Source organism: Canis lupus, chromosome 18 (genome assembly GCF_003254725.2).
Source record: "Canis lupus dingo isolate Sandy chromosome 18, ASM325472v2, whole genome shotgun sequence".
NCBI classification, from domain to species: Eukaryota; Metazoa; Chordata; class Mammalia; order Carnivora; family Canidae; genus Canis; species Canis lupus.
In genome coordinates, this window is record NC_064260.1 from 10,390,710 (window position 1) to 10,407,094 (window position 16,385).

General features: G+C 42.7%; 2 protein-coding genes across 5 annotated transcripts in view; both read right to left on the bottom strand.

The window, feature by feature from the left end:
• POU6F2 (POU class 6 homeobox 2) overlaps positions 1–16,385 on the bottom strand; it is a 479,107-nt gene that overhangs the window by 164,046 nt on the left and 298,676 nt on the right. The gene's annotated exons all lie outside the window — the stretch shown is intronic.
• LOC112661419 (small nuclear ribonucleoprotein G-like) lies at positions 2,054–2,325 on the bottom strand. Its single transcript, XM_035701813.1, has one exon. The coding sequence runs from the start codon at positions 2,276–2,278 to the stop codon at positions 2,054–2,056; it is 225 nt and encodes a 74-aa protein (XP_035557706.1). The 5' UTR covers positions 2,279–2,325.

Below are 16,385 nucleotides of genomic sequence, written 5' to 3' on the forward strand. Positions count from 1 at the left end.
GTTAGGCCGGCCTTAGGAAGGGAAACCAGTGCTCTGGCTCTTCAGTCAGAAGTCAGTGAGGCCTCTTGGGGAGGACTAGCGAAGGCAGGCAGGATGCGGAGGCTTTGCCTGCTGGCGGGGGGAATGAAAGAACAGTGGCTGTCTGGCAGCAAACAGCATGGCCTGAAGGAAGCCGCCTAGGGCAAGTGCCTGGTGCTCCGTTAATCAAGCTGTAGCTCACCACTGCTTCCCTCACCTAGAATTCTCTCGAGCCTCTCCTGCCTGAGGGACCCTGACATCAGCAAAGGCCCTTTGGAGTTGAATGAGGACCCAAGTGGGGGAAACCAAGCAAAGGCCGGTGAGGGAGAGAAACTCCCAGCTTTGTTTAAGTTGTACACAACCTAACAAAGTCCAGGGTATTTAATTCTGGCAATTTCTGAGTTTTAACATTCAATTATGAATGAAGCCCAGGGCAGATTAATTCCAGTCCCTCATTACCAGTAGTAGTTTCCTCCTGGGCAGGGAGGGTCTTTGTGGGGCCTGCTGTGAAGTCGACACACTTCTAGCTGGTTCAGTTTTGTTTATTTTCAGTGTCTCTTAGATGTGCCACTGCTGTGGGCACAATTCAGGGAACAGGATTTATTAATTATTTGGGTTCCCTCTCTAAGTGGACCCAAGCAGATCTCTACGAGATGGATGAAATATACAGCAGGAGCCACAAGGGTTGACAGAGAAGATTGTCTGTTTATTCAAAAGGGATAAAAAGAAATTCGAGAAGCAAGTGATGAAAAATAAAGCTGCAAGTATCTGACAGGCCAGACGTGGGAGGCAGGTGAGAGGTGGCTTAATTTGACTGTGCTAGATCCCAGCCCACGCTGACAGTGACATCGCGCAAGGTGGACCACTCCAGCCTCACCACTGTTTTGTAGGAATATCCAGCAGGACACCTGCTATTATTTAAGACTGGAATTAAAAGGGAGAAGTGGATGTCACAAGGGTCTCCCAGATGGATTCAGGTTTATGATGATGTATGTTAAAGCAATGAACTTCCAGTCCCCCTACTTCCTGGTTCTAGGAATAGTCAGCTAAGACTCCAATTGGAGGCAAAACTACACACTTTTTTTTTTTAATTTATTTTTTATTGGTGTTCAATTTACTAACATACAGAATAACCCCCAGTGCCCGTCACCCATTCACTCCCACCCCCCGCCCTCCTCCCCTTCTACCACCCCTAGTTCGTTTCCCAGAGTTAGCAGTCTTTACGTTATGTCTCCCTTTCTGATATTTCCCACACATTTCTTCTCCCTTCCCTTATATTCCCTTTCACTATTATTTATATTCCCCAAATGAATGAGAACATATAATGTTTGTCCTTCTCCGACTGACTTACTTCACTCATCATAATACCCTCCAGTTCCATCCACGTTGAAGCAAATGGTGGGTATTTGTCATTTCTAATAGCTGAGTAATATTCCATTGTATACATAAATACTTACCTGGCAGGGGAGATACCATGATCACAAAACTACATACTTAACCAACTTTTTCTTTTCTTATCATGATGTGGCTCATGACATCACTCGTTAAATGTGTTTCAAGTGATTTTCTGTCTTTTAGTGAAGGTAAGATGCCAACAAGAAGCTGGTAATAGTTAAGGTGTCCTGGGGCAAACATCCAGACCTCCATGCTTAACGAGGCCCAAGGAAAGAATGTGTGTGTATTATATAGTGTGCGTGTGCAATAAACCCTACCAAACTATTAAGCACAAACATTAAGGAAGACAACTTAAACATTCTTTTAATTAGAGATTTTACTCTCATCATGGGCCCTTATTATGTTTTCTTTCATTTTGTTCATTTCTCTCCTAGGCATAAGTAGATCTAGGCTTTCAAAATTATTTTATTATTTTATTTTTTAATTTTTTGACTATTATAAAAGTTTATTTAACAAAAAAGTTCAATATGAAAATGTGGGTGACCTGATTTTTTTTTTTTATATTGTAGTAAAACAGGTACTATGGACAGGGGACATGTGGAAGCAGTTTTCTTCTGATGAACACGCCCATTGTTTGTACTCATTCCAAGTCTTCTAACATGATGATGCTATTCCCTAGTATTACCGCCATTCCAATATTGTTTTGTTGCCCGCTAGTTGCCATCTCCACAAATTCATCTATCACAAGATTCATGAATGGATCAAACCCTTGCAATATTCCTTGGACATGTCTGCCACCATTTAATTTCAATGATAATTTCTTGTCCATAAATTTTTTCAACTTGGGAGGGTGAGCCTTGCTCATGGCGCTGACTCGGCAAGCTCACGGAGGCCTCCACACGGCTCCCTCACGCTCCCCCTCAAAGTTATTTTAGAATCAAAAGCTCTCAAGGCTTTACATATTGTTGAGACACCGTAGGGTTTCAGAGCACATTGTGTTAAAAACTCTTGCTTCCTTCCATAAGATCAACTCACTGAGCCTTAATCGAAGAGCTAAACATTGATTCATTCACTCATTCATTCATTGACAGATATGGGCTAGGCACTGGGGAAAGGAGAGTGAACAAAATCAGACAGAGGCTGTTGTCACAGAGCTATGAGGCTCTGACTTTTAAGAGAGGAAAACACACATCAGGCCCATAATCACACATAAAAATGCCAAATGACACTGTCTTCCTCTGGGAGTGATGCAGGTAGAAGAGTCAGTTTCCAGGTGGAGGGAACAGCACCTGCAAAAACTCTGAGCAGGGAGGAGTGGGCATAACTGCGGGTGGAACTACAGAAGGGGGCTTTGGGGCCACGTTTAGGGATTTGGGATTTGATTCCCAGGACTGTGCGTTTTGTATTTGCATTTTGAAAAGATCACTTGGTTGCAATGTTGGGATTTGTGGAGGGGAGAGAGGAGAGAACAGTGGCCTATTTAAGTACATTTATGACTAAGACATAATATCTTGCCTTCCAGGGTGGTTAGCAGGGGAGACAAAAATTAAGATTTAAAATTTGTTTGGTATGGAAAATAGAGGGGAAACAATTAGAGTTCTTTTAATTTATAGCCTCAAATAACTCTTCTGTTTTCTTGTGTTTCCACGAAAGATAAAAATCCATAGAGCTCTCAGCGGGAGTTTATGTGGGAAAGCCAGACTCCATTCCGAAATCACTAAACAGAATATTGTAAACTTATTTTTTCTAGATTTCAAGTTCCTTAAATCTATGACATGACTTTGTTCTCATCAAGCCATCACAGAAGACATTTATGTAATCGGTTCATCCACATGAAGGTGTGAAGGGCTGATAACAGGGAGACCAGCTCTGTGAGGGCAGGGACCAGGGTCCCTCCTCTTTCTATCCTCAGGACTGGTCTCCAGTACATAGTTATTAACATGAAATGAAACTAAGTTACTTGTCCCATATTGCTTGTGTTTTGAAATAATGTGTACAATAACATATAGGAAGAAATTTCTTTTTTTTTTTTTTAAGATTCTATTTATTTATTCATGAGAGACACACAGAGAGAGGCAGAGGGAGAAGCAGGCTCCGTGTGAGGATCCCAGTGTGGGACTTGATTCCAGGATTCTGGGATCACGACCTGAGCCAAAGGCAGACGTTCAACCACTGAGCCACTGAGTCAGGTGCCCCTATTTCTTAGAAAGAAATTTCTAAGGGATGAATTTCAGACCATCTGGCATAAAGATCATGGAGATCATTTTAACGAATATGATCTTCCTGATACTGATTAAGACAACAATGCCCAGGGCTTCACTTTTCTTCCCAGTATCCAATTTCCTATTGTCACCTCACAGCTCTCCCACCCCAACCCCAAGAAGGCATGAAGCAGATTTTCCTGTGTTGCTTATAAAACTCAATTGCACAGGGCCCTAGGCTTACGATTCAGGAATCTGGCAGCTATATGCTACACTGAGCAAAATACAGCTCGGACTAAAGATTTTGGGGAATAAAATGAAAGCACTTAGCATAAGGTTGCTTAGGACTACAAGAATTCAAACCCCTGGGATCCCTGGGTGGCGCAGCGGTTTAGCGCCTGCCTTTGGCCCAGGGCGCGATCCTGGAGACCCGGGATCAAATCCCACATCGGGCTCCCGGTGCATGGAGCCTGCTTCTCCCTCTGCCTGTGTCTCTGCCTCTCTCTCTCTCTCTCTCTCTCTCTCTCTCTCTCTGTGACTATCATAAAAAAAAAAAAATAAGAATTCAAACCCCTAACTGAGATCTTTTGGTTGTAGGGTAATTAGCAGCATGACTCACAGATGGGAACAGGTTCACCATTCTTTCTCAGAAAGCATCGTGTGGGACGCCAGACTGCAGGGCTCTTTTTTCCCTGGACCTATTCCTGATCCCACCACAGAACACTCATCAGTGCCAAGTCTCAGATTTGACTCTGGAATATTCTCATGTCCTGGGGTTAATCCCACAAGTATCCCACAAAAGGTCTTTCCTGAGGTTAAATATGAGTCAATCTCGAGGGAGGAGGAGGTCCAATGACACAGCCCTTCTGATCAGGCTGGATAAGTAACAGTCACCCGAATAAAGCAGACTCTAGGTCTAGTCTGTTGGTGATCTGGCTTTCCCAAGATCAGCCAATATCCTTCTTTAGCTCTGGCATGAATCAGGTGGACGCCAGTGGTACAGCAACTAGTCAACCAACCAACATTTTTATTTTTTAAAAGATTTTATTTATTTATTCATGAGACACACACACACACACACACACACACATACAGAGAGAGAGAGAGAGAGAGGGAGGCAGAGACACAGGCAGAGGGAGAAGCAGGCTCCATGCAGGGAGCCCAACGGGGGACTCGATCCCAGGACCCCGGGGTCACGTCCTGGGCCGAAGGTGGCGCTAAACTGCTGAATCACCCAGGCTGCCCTCAACCAGGGTTTTTAGTCCATAAGATGCAAGAGTAGATCAATTTTTTTTTCTTTCTTTGAATCCAGTTGGCGTAAACTTTGTTCTGAAGTCAGACAGACTTAGACCACTTGCTACTTCATAGCTCTTTGTGTTTGGATAAGCAGAGAAAAGAGTCTTGTGTTTTTATTTGTCTTTCTTATCTAACTCTATTTTTCCTTGTCCCCAATGAACTGTGAAGTACTGTTAGTAGAAAAAAGTTATACGTGATGCATCTTATTAATAATTTGGCTGGACCAGGGCGTGATCCTGGAGATCCAGGATCGAGTCCCACGTCAGGTTCCCTGCATGGAGCCTGCTTCTCCTTCTGCCTGTGTCTCTGCCTGTCTCTCTTGTTCTCTCTCTCTCTGTGTGTGTGTGTGTCTTTCATGAATAAATAAATAAAATCTTTAAAAATAACAATAATAATTTGGCTGGAGACGCCTACTTTTAATTTTTCTGGTTAATAAGTCATATTGAGTCAAAGTAAAAACCAAGACAGTGGCCCCCATCATCATAGTGGTGGCTTTCCAAGCAGATATTGGATTATCCCACAATGAAATGATCTTATGAGAACTAATTCTCAAAATTTATAAAAACGGGCAATACTTTATTCCTTGTAACTAGTCGAACTTGCATGTGACTAGTTCTACAACTAATAAATTCTAGTAGCAAACGGTCTCCTCATTTTAGTAACAGAAATGGTTTCACTTATCATTTTTCCTTCTTCTCCTTTACTCTCCACATCTTTTGCTCCGTTCTTATTTTGTTCAACTTGTACAGCTGTATGGAATCTCCCCTGATTATTTGGGTCATGGTGATTTTACTGCAGCAACAAGACCATTTCCTCCACTTCACAGAGTTATGAAAAAAGACATGTCCCCATTCATTGGAATGAAAAGGACATCGGACATTTATTTTTTTTTAATAAAGATTTTATTTATTTGACAGAGAGAGAGAGAGAGAGTGCACAAACAGGGGGAGCAGTAGGCAGAGGGAGAAACAGGCTCCCCACTGAGCATGAAGCCCAATGTGGGGCTTGATCCCAGGACTCGGGGATCAGGACCTGAGCCGAAGGCGGATGCTGCACCGACAGAGGTGCCCAGGCACCCGGACATCAGACTTTGAAAAGAAACTACCACAAGTTTCATAGGCTAAGTTGAACATTTTAATGTGGTCTTAAGATGCTGCCAACTTGACAATGTGTTTAGATTTTACACAAAACCTGACCAAGGGCTTGGCTCACTCGACTCTCCACAGTTCACCGTCACCTGGAGAGTAGGCCCAGCAGTCCTTGGGAGGAAGCGCCCCATCTACTTCAGCCACGGCAGGTCCAGAGGAACCATGTTCTACGCAGATCAGAAAGGGAGGGCTGGCCAACAAAAAGGAATGAAGAAAGAAAAGCAAATTCAAGGGGAGGAACGCCTGGCCCCCAGTGGCCTTATTATATGAATAGACTGCAGATAACCCCATCTTTCTACCACAGTGGTTCATAAATTCTGTCATCTTGTTAGCACCGCCAGAGCCCTGACCTCACTTCCTCCATTAACGAGCTCACCCTATTTTGAGGGGAGATGCTTTACGAACACACAGCCCAGAAGCACCTCATAAACAGCTTGTCAGCCCTGTGGTTCTGGAGGTAACGAACTCCTGGCCAGGGAGGGTGGCGTCGGGGAGCAGCTGACCAGCAACCAGGCTGCACAGATGTGCCTGGCACAGTCACGGCCCAGGAGGGGCCGGACGCACAGTGGAACCCTGTGTACCACTGAAGTACCTGCTACTGAAAGAGCCAATTTATGCACACACACCCTTCCCACCAACTCTGGCATTTCATTTTTGTCTTTGAGAGCTACTGGAAGACTCCTTTCATCTCACCACCATCCACCTGGCTCTCTTATCTCAGGCTAGAGGAGGAAAACAGCCTTGAGTTCTCAGTGACCCGGGATGGGTTAAATGGTCAAAAGTTGCCTTCCACTTCTAGGAGATCAAGTTTGCCTAGAGTCCCCAGTAGGGCCCTGGAAAGGAATCTCAACACCATAAAGGCAAGGAGAAGTCCCCGCAGTTAGCTTCTGCACCATGCAAGCTCCAGAAAGTTGCTTCTGCTGACAAGCCTGGGTTTGAGCATCTTAAGACACACCGCATCAAATTATACATAAAAACAAGGCACCTCGAATGCCCAAGAGGACCTTAGATGTCATTCACAAGGTGTCTCCTCTCCCACTCCAGTGAGATACTTTAGCCCTATGGATTTACGCTCTCTTGGTGGACCCAAGGTGGGGGGACGGTGCACAAAGTGTTCAGTGCTTGTATGGGCACCTTCAACACACAATGAAAACAGCTCGGTGGCCTGGACGCAGTGCCCTTTCTTTCCTGTAACGGTGGCACCGGAAGCCTTCACAGCACACACCATAATCAGAGCCCTCCTGCACCCAGGGGATGGATTCATCAAAATTCATTTGATGCCTTTTGGGGCCGGTGGAGGTGGGGAGCAGAAGTGGGCCGGGCTAGGTTGACAGGTGGGCTCGGATCTCCCCCGACTCTTGCAGGTCTTGCCTCTAGACCAGGTGTACGGGGTCATCAGTTATTTCCAGTTGCTATTTTGGTCAGCCCCATAAAAAATACCCCTGACAATTCTGAATTGCATGTATAAACCATTTTATGGCTGTTGGTTTTGTTGCTCTCTTCTCTCTTTCTCAGGTTTTTTTCCCTGAGAAATATCCCATATTTCCTCCTCTCTGCTGTATACAACATAAACATTTATCTTCTTGGACCATGTATTCAAAAAAAAAAAAAAAAGGTAAAGGGAATAGTAAAAATCCAGAGTCAAATGTGAGTGGCAGAGCTATAATTCTTTATGAAGTAGCAGGTAAGATTGATTGTCAAGGGTCAAAAGGCTAGGTCAAACTCCGCTCATTCGTCAGCTGAATGTCATTTTTGTTTTCCCTGTCACCAGATAGCTTTAAAAAAAATTGCAACTCCTTCCTCATTATCTGGGACTTGGCTCCTTTTCTGCCATCTAGTATTAATGAAACTGTGCTTCAAGCCTGGCCCTCATCTTCTGAGGTTCTTCTTCATGTACTGCCTTCCTTTCTTAAGCACTACAGAGAAAGCACCATTTCAAAGGCCATTTTCTCCCACAGCCATGTTGGGAAATTGCCACTAGAGTGAGGATGATTTGCAAACGCACGTGAGGTGTAAGTGTTTGAACAAAAATGTAATTAAATCATAGCAGGTGTAAAGCTCGGGACCCAATGTAATTGGACTGTGGCAATATCTTTGCATCTCATAAATAAGCAAAGAAAATGAGCTGTGAGATCGGGAAGTCACCTCAAACTACGTGTTGTGTATAAAGAAAAAAAATAATTCTCCCCTTATAATTACAGCCGGTCACAACAACATAATGTAAAACCTAGAGTAACACATTGATTTCACTGGGAATGTGACATGTCATCCCCGGCAGGTCAAACGTAGGTTAACACTTTCAAATAATTCTACCTCCCAAAGATTCACTTAATTAGCTCATGTTTACATTTCCTGAAGTGAAAGAGCATGTTGATGAGTTGGATGGGGATTCGTTTGTGAATTTTTAAGCGCAAATGTGCCAAATGCTGTAAGTTACCAGCTAAGAGAGGTAACTCTTGAAATACAAATCTATGTCCACAGCTACAGCAAAAGAACAGTGGAGAGTTGAACCTTTAGGCAATCGCCATGGGTTCCTTATTTTGTAAGCCTGTGCTGTTTTGTTTTCTATCCCCTCGGCCTCTAAATAGTGTTAGTACAGAGATCTGGACCAAAGTGGATTGATAAATCTAAGTTAGAGTTTTCTTTATAACAGTGACATTATTTAGACCAATCATCTGGTCTTCTCTACAAGCGCTTGTATTTTCCATCAGTTCAGCTTGTTCCTATTGGTTGTCAACTGTATGGTGTGACCAAAGTGTTACATGGACCAGTGAGTTTCGCTTTGTTTCTATTTCCTGATCATGGGCCTGTAGTCACCACAGAAAGTCCTGCCAAGTATCTCAGGAGGCCAGAAAGAGAGGGCATGGCTGGCTCCGTGTATGATCAACAGACAACCTCCTTAGGGAGGAAAAATAATGAGAACAGCAAACAAAAACCTTCAGTGAAATTCTAGGCTAATTTCAATTTACCAGAAATGATAATTAACTTTGAATATAGCATCTATTGATTTTGTAGCAGTATGTTTGGTCCTTGAAAAATGGCACTCACAAAGCCATCCCCTAGGTTCAGCTTGAAGAAGTTGATTAAAAGGAATGTGGCCCAGCCATGTTCAGAATCTGGAATATAAGAACAAAGAGCCCACACTGGGTGTTATACGCAACTGAAATTATTGAACACTACATCTGAAACTAATGATGTACTAAATGTTGGCTAATTTAATTCAAATAAAAAAATTAAAAACATTAAAAAACAAAAACAAACAAACAAACAAAAGAACAAAGAGCTCAGAGAAATACAATTCTCTATGGGAGTGGCTTGCTAGAGAGATACCCAGGCAACCTCAAGCTTTTACCCTGTGCCAGGGAGCTGCTCAAGGGGAAAGCCAACCAGCTCCAGCCACAAGAATCCTAGGAGTGAGATTTGGATTTTGAAACGTGGGGTGGGCAGCCCCAGGGGGTCAGAGTTGCGAAGATCAATTCACTCCATTCTCCAACAAGAAGACTAATATGAAAGAGGAAACTGACAGCCCCAAATATGAAATGCACAAAACCCCCTCAAAATCCATGTATACAAGAAAGGATCTAAAATAAGGTGGATAGAATATTATGTTAAAAAATATCTATTTTTCCTTAAGTCATATTTCCCCGCTAATTTTGGATGGTGTTTTATTTGGGAATTTCTAATAAAAAGAAATGGCTTTAAATTTTGTTGTTAGGATTCTTATTCTTTGTATGAGTCGCTAGGACTTCCCAGTGGTCAGTATGAAGGCCAAGTCCATGCTGTTAGACTGAGATGCCTTAACAGCAACACTGCTCACCCCGCTGACAGTGACTATGAGAAACAGGGCCCAGACATGACATAATAAGTCCCACGAGGATTGTCCCATACTACAAATAATAATGGCAATGTAGCATCTCTAACTGTAAATGACCTAGATTCTATCTTATGAGGCTAAGGTGTTTGTTAGAATGGACTATGAAAAGCAGGACCAGTTATTTCAAACCATGAATTCAGATATTGGAGGAAAGTATTAAAAACTGACTGTATACATTTTCCTTTAAAAGGCCATTTTCACATTGTTTAATGATCAACAGCCACACCGGAACTGCGAACAGCCAGGAACAAGATCACTGATAGACATTATCAGTGAAAGAAGAGAGCTAATATTTTCCACAATGGAATCAAAATGCTAAAAGACTTTGGTGGTTTTTAAGGTGGGCATCAATGGGAAAAATGTGAAGTCCTGCTTTTAGGTTAGAAAAAGAGCTCTACACCTATAAGAGCAGGAAAACTTAGCTTAACAGCAGCCCACAGGAAACAAACAAAAGACTTCAGTTTATTATAACCCAACAATTTGACATAGCTATAAAGAGGTGATGTGGTGGGCAGATTAAAGGCTGGAATGGTGTCTAAGTCAGGGATACACCAGACTGTCTGGACCTTGCTGTCTGGTTTCTGGTGGTGGGCCTGAGTGGCCCCAGGGAAGTGCAGTCTGAGTGGGGTGATGCTGGGGATAGACAACCTGTGGCCAGAGAGAACTGCCAGTGGTGTCTGCCAGAGGCAGCTGGAGAAGGTGCCAACATGGAAGGGAGCTCGGGGGTGGGTGGGGAATATGGATGGAAAAGGGAGATATTGATGCTATCAATAGATTTTGAAATGTTCTTCTAAGAAAAGCAATTAGATTTAGGTAGTGTAGCTCGAGTTTAAGGCAAGATCAGGAACAATGTTTGAAATCTGGAGGAAGATGAGCTTTGGGCTCAAAATAAAGATCAAGTCTTAATAATTGTACCCTAAGGATAGAATGTACTATCTTGAGAAGCCCCAAGCACCTACTGCTGGGCCTATGGGCAGAGACTGGGTGACCACCTCTATGGAAGAGTACCTGAACTGAATGGAACTTGGACTACATGTCCTCTAAGACCGTATATAACTATCACTTTCATTGACCAATTGATGAATAAGTTTGAAAACACTGATTAAGCACCTTCTCTGTACCAGACACAATAGTCCCTTCATGTGTCTAGTGTTCTCCCCATCCACATGTTGGGATGATTCAGCTGCTTTTTCAGTGTGTGGTTTCTACTGGGGGTAACTGGAGAATGGATTAAAAACTCAGCCTCTTGCTCGCCATGATGACTATGGCACTGCAGGACAGGTGGTTCACGATCTACACTTCAACAAGGGCTTACCAACCAATGCATTGTGTGGCTGTACATCTAAAGAGCTTCTCGATTTTCCCCTTTATCATGGCTTTGATGAAGAGAAAGTTGGAATGTGCTGAAACGGGAAGGGATACCTGTTGAGTTCCTGTTACATGTGAGTCATTATGCTAGAAGCTCTATATGCTATAATAATTTATCCTTCTTTGCCCCATTAAATAGACATTATTATGCCCCTGTTACAGATGAGGATGCTGAAGTTCAGAGTGGTGGGGTGATTTTCCTGGTGTCAAAGAGCTGAGAAGAGGTGCAGCTAAGCTTTGAACTCAGGTCTTTTTTTTTTTTTTTAAAGATTTTATTTATTTCTTCATGAGAGACACAGAGAGAGAGAGAGAAAGAGAGAGAGAGAGAGAGAGGCAGAGACACAGGCAGAGGGAGAAACAGGCTCCATACAGGGAACCCCATGCAGGACTCAATCCTGGGACTCTAGGATCACATCTTGGGTCAAAGGTAGGCCCTAAACCGCTGAGCCACCCAGGGATCCCCCCCCCCCCGCCCCGCTCAGATCTGTCTTTTTTTTTTTAATTTATTTTTTATTGGTGTTCAATTTACTAACATACAGAATAACCCCCAGTGCCCGTCACCCATTCACTCCCACCCCCCGCCCTCCTCCCCTTCTACCACCCCTAGTTCGTTTCCCAGAGTTAGCAGTCTTTACGTTATGTCTCCCTTTCTGATATTTCCCACACATTTCTTCTCCCTTCCCTTATATTCCCTTTCACTATTATTTATATTCCCCAAATGAATGAGAACATATAATGTTTGTCCTTCTCCGACTGACTTACTTCACATAGACATGGCCAACATGCACATGAGAAAATGCTCTGCATCACTTGCCATCAGGGAAATACAAATCAAAACCAGAATGAGATACCACCTCACACCAGTGAGAATGGAACAAATTAACAAGGCAGGAAACAACAAATGTTGGAGAGGATGCGGAGAAAAGGGAACCCTCTTACACTGTTGGTGGGAATGTGAACTGGTGCAGCCACTCTGGAAAACTGTGTGGAGGTTCCTCAAAGAGTTAAAAATATACCTGCCCTACGACCCAGCAATTGCACTGTTGGGGATTTACCCCAAAGATCTGTCTTAATGCAAAGACCATGGTCATGACACTACATCTTATTGCCTCTAAGGATAAATAAAGTCCACTGAATTGTCGACATTATCACTCACAATTTAGAGTTTGATTATAATCAAAAGAAGATTAAGTAATGAAAACCAATTAAAATGAAAAGATAATGCAAAAGCTAGGTTTTTAATCACCTTAGTGTTTAGAACTATATCTGCTCTTGGATCTTATATAGACAAATTATAGTAATTACTGTGAGGTAAGCCCCTTCCTGTTTACCCTAAACATGCCTTTGGCTCCAGAATTTTCCAGTTATCAATTTCCCCTATGAACAAGTTTCATACAGCTTCAGTTAATAAATACGGATGCTAGAAAGCCCCAGTGGGTCCCTGCTGTGTGCACAGCCCTGGGCTGGGTGCCGTGGGGGAATGGAGAGGCTCAGCACTGTCTAGACTAGTGCTTCTCAATCCGTGTGTCCACAAATCACCTGAGGATCTCAAGAAAATGCAGGTCCTGACTCAGTAATCTGGACTGCATTTTGAGACTCTCCGTTCCTAACCAGGTTCCAGGTGATTCTGGAGTAGCAAGGCTCTTGGGAACCAAATAATGACCACGGACAGGTAAGATTTAGATCATCAGAGTATTGACCCAGTATTTTCTCTCGTGTGTATCTTCTGGAATCTGAATGCAAAAGGAAGACTAAAACATACGTAAGAGGAAATAGGCTCTAAATACTAGAGAAGATGGAAAAACAGCACACAGCTGATGTTGACATAGTGTTTTATGTACATTAACATACTTCTGCATCTTCAAAATGACTCAGTGAGGTTGGTAGACTTTGACTTTCCACATTTACAGATGAGGAAATTAAAGCCAAAGAGGACAAGTGACACAGCCAGCAGCAACTACAAATTTGGAGTTTTGCTTTAACATGTGTGTTAGAAAGGGTATAGTATTGAGAGAAGAATCTAGCAGAGAAGGTCCAGGATGCAGAGGAGGTCTATAAACTTATATCACAGGCACAGTTCTTTAGGAAACTAGGATATTTAGCCCAGATTTTTTTTTTTTAATTTTAACTAGGTTCCATGCCCAACCTGGGGCTTGAACTCATGACCCCGAGACTAAGACTCACATGCACTACCAACTGAACCAGTCAGTTTTCCCTAGCCTGGAATTTAAACTTACATGTTTTGCAGTTTTTTTCAGGTAGTATTTGGAGAACTGTATGTGGAAGGAAAAGTAGACTTATTCTATGTTTATTTAAGCAAACATGGCTTGCTGAGTTATTAATCTTCAGAATTGCTACATAGAAGAGATGTGATGGTCATGAGAATGGCTTTTGGCACCCACTCCTCATGGGGATTTATAACATCCATGAATCTATTGAAGGGTCTGAGAAGTCCCTACGCAAGCAGACCCTTTTGACCACTTTTAAGTTAGGATTTTCATTCTTATTTGACCACAATTCCTTCTTTACTTTTTAGAAAATAGTACTTCTTAACTAATTAGTTTCCTCAGGGCACACGTTGGAAAATGTTCATGACCATGGGTGAGTTAGGGCCAATGTGTAAAAGTTTTAGGGAAGCAGATTTCAGAGTAATAGAAAGGAGAATTTTCCAAGTTTGTGGTCTGCCCAAAGAAATAAATTCCCCATAATCAGGAGTGTCCAAGAAGAGGCTAGAAGACAGCCTTTGAGAGAAAGTTGACCATGTCTGGAAAGACACACTATTTTATGGAACATGCGGTTGGTTTTATAATGCCATCTGTGTTTTGGGTGGTCTTGTTGATTTTGTCCTATAATTTGATGGTAAGATTAGACCATGCTGTGGTACACAATCATTAGGAAGTAATGTTATAAAAGGACTAAATAATTAAAGTCTTTTGGATTCAAGAGTCAAGAATTTTTCTACTTATAACCAATACGTGCCCCAGGCATCTTCTTCTAGAAATATTTTTGTAATCGTTGGTCTGTGTAACAGCCCTAGAGTCTTCCAATTTATGAAATGTGGCACAGAGACTCACCTTGTAGGTAAGTAGGATAGATGTGTGCCCATATAAACCATATAAAGGGGTCCCTGCCCCATCCCTCACTTTATAGCTGACTCACTCAGGGATGCTCTGGAGGCCAAAGTTCCTTTACCAAGGGCAAAGATGCACAATTAATAAGGAGAGATTGAAGCTTCCAGTTAAAAATGATGGTGAGAGAAGGAGCTCACTGATACCTAGTCACTCATTCATTCATTCACTAATTCATGCCATCAATCAGCATCTATGAGCATCAATGTGTGCCACATGCTGGGAAGGCAGAGCTACGTGCTTCCTCCCCCCAGGAAACAAATGCCTTCCTGAACCCAAGTTTAGACAGGAGGATGGGGAGGAGGGCTCTGGGTGGGGGAAGGCATCAGAGGAGCTGAGTAAAGGGGAGAACATGGAGTTCCTGAGATGGCATTGAGAACCTTCTGCATCTCCTGTAGGAGCCAAGGGCCTATTGGGGAATGTTATATAATTTCAGATTTCTTTATGGCTAAGATATACATATATTTTTCAAAATCTAACTCACATGATAAAAGAGGTTTTAGTTTCTTAATAAGGGAGTGTTTTAGTTTTGCAGAAGTGTGAAGATCCATACATTTGATGTACTGATTTTTTAAATAATGCATAGCAAAAAAAAAATAATGCATAGCAATTGAGTCCTGCATAAACATTATTATTATTATTTTTTTTTACTCAGTTGGTAAGTCTGCCTATATTCCTAAAGAGGAATTCCTGAACATTTGCTCTGGCTATTGAAATAAACCTCATGTTCAAAAGGCCTTTTTGGGGCAGCCTACCCAGGTGGCTCGTGGTTTAGCGCTGCCTTCAGACCAGAACCTGATCCTGGAGACCCGGGATCGAGTCCTACGTTGGCCTCCCTGCTTGGAGCCTGCTTCTCCCTCTGCCTGTGTCTCTGTCTCCCCACCCTCTCTCTGTGTCTCTCATGAATAAATAAATAAAACTTTAAAAAAACCAAAAGGCCTTTTTGCTAGTTGGTCAGTTGGTCAGAAAACTATGGGTGACTAACTTGTCAGGTGCAATGGTATGATATATTAGCCATACATCGTAGGTTTCTGGGGCAGTCTTGAAAAATCCTGTCTTCATTTTCAGTCTTTCCATCATACACATAACCAATCATGGTCTCAGAGTTTTTAGTGGGGGTTATATGATATCCAGAGTGAGGGGGTACATCACAGATAGTCAAAGGTGGAAAAATAGAATTGTTGATTTTGGATTTGAAGGCCTGGGAGTGAAATCTAGGCTTTGTCACATTGGTGTGACCAAGGCAAGCCACTGCAACAGCTGAGTTTCTCATCTGTAAGATGGGAAATCTTCCCCTGTGAGGGCGCCACAGCATATACTGCAGGCCCGAGAGTTACATGGAGATGCCCACAGATGAACTTGACCCAGAAGGAGTGAAGCCTTTAGACCTCACTTTGTGTGGACCCCACAGGCCTAGCTGAGAAGCAACAGCGGCTGAAAACACCCCCTATGGAGGAGCCAGATCATTCAGGTATTGGGGTATACATATACCTGGGTGTTTCTGATGGTGAGAGGAGGAGGAGACAGCCCCTGAAAGGGCTCATAGCACATTCTTGTCAAGCTTGACTCAATTTAACTTACCTTGGGGGAAAAAAACCCCATTTTTCATTCCTTGAGTGGCATGGAAAAACCCAAACCTGTTATGATTCTAATGCCGAGCACTTCCCAAACAGAAGTACTTGAAAGCACACAGAAAAAGAGATATGTGTTTCTCCACAGGATTTAACATCTTAATTCCACTCAGAAGGCAGTATCACTCTTTTAAAGAACAAAGATTAAATTAAATATTGAGCACCGCAATGTACCGTTATCACGTATGTCAGTATATTTATGAACAATTGATAATTTGAACTGTTTTCTAGACAGCTGGTCATATGTACATTAAAGTAGTCATAATAACCTGTCAGGAGAAATTTTCTGCAGCACATTCATCGGAGAAAATATGGTCAGTTTAGTG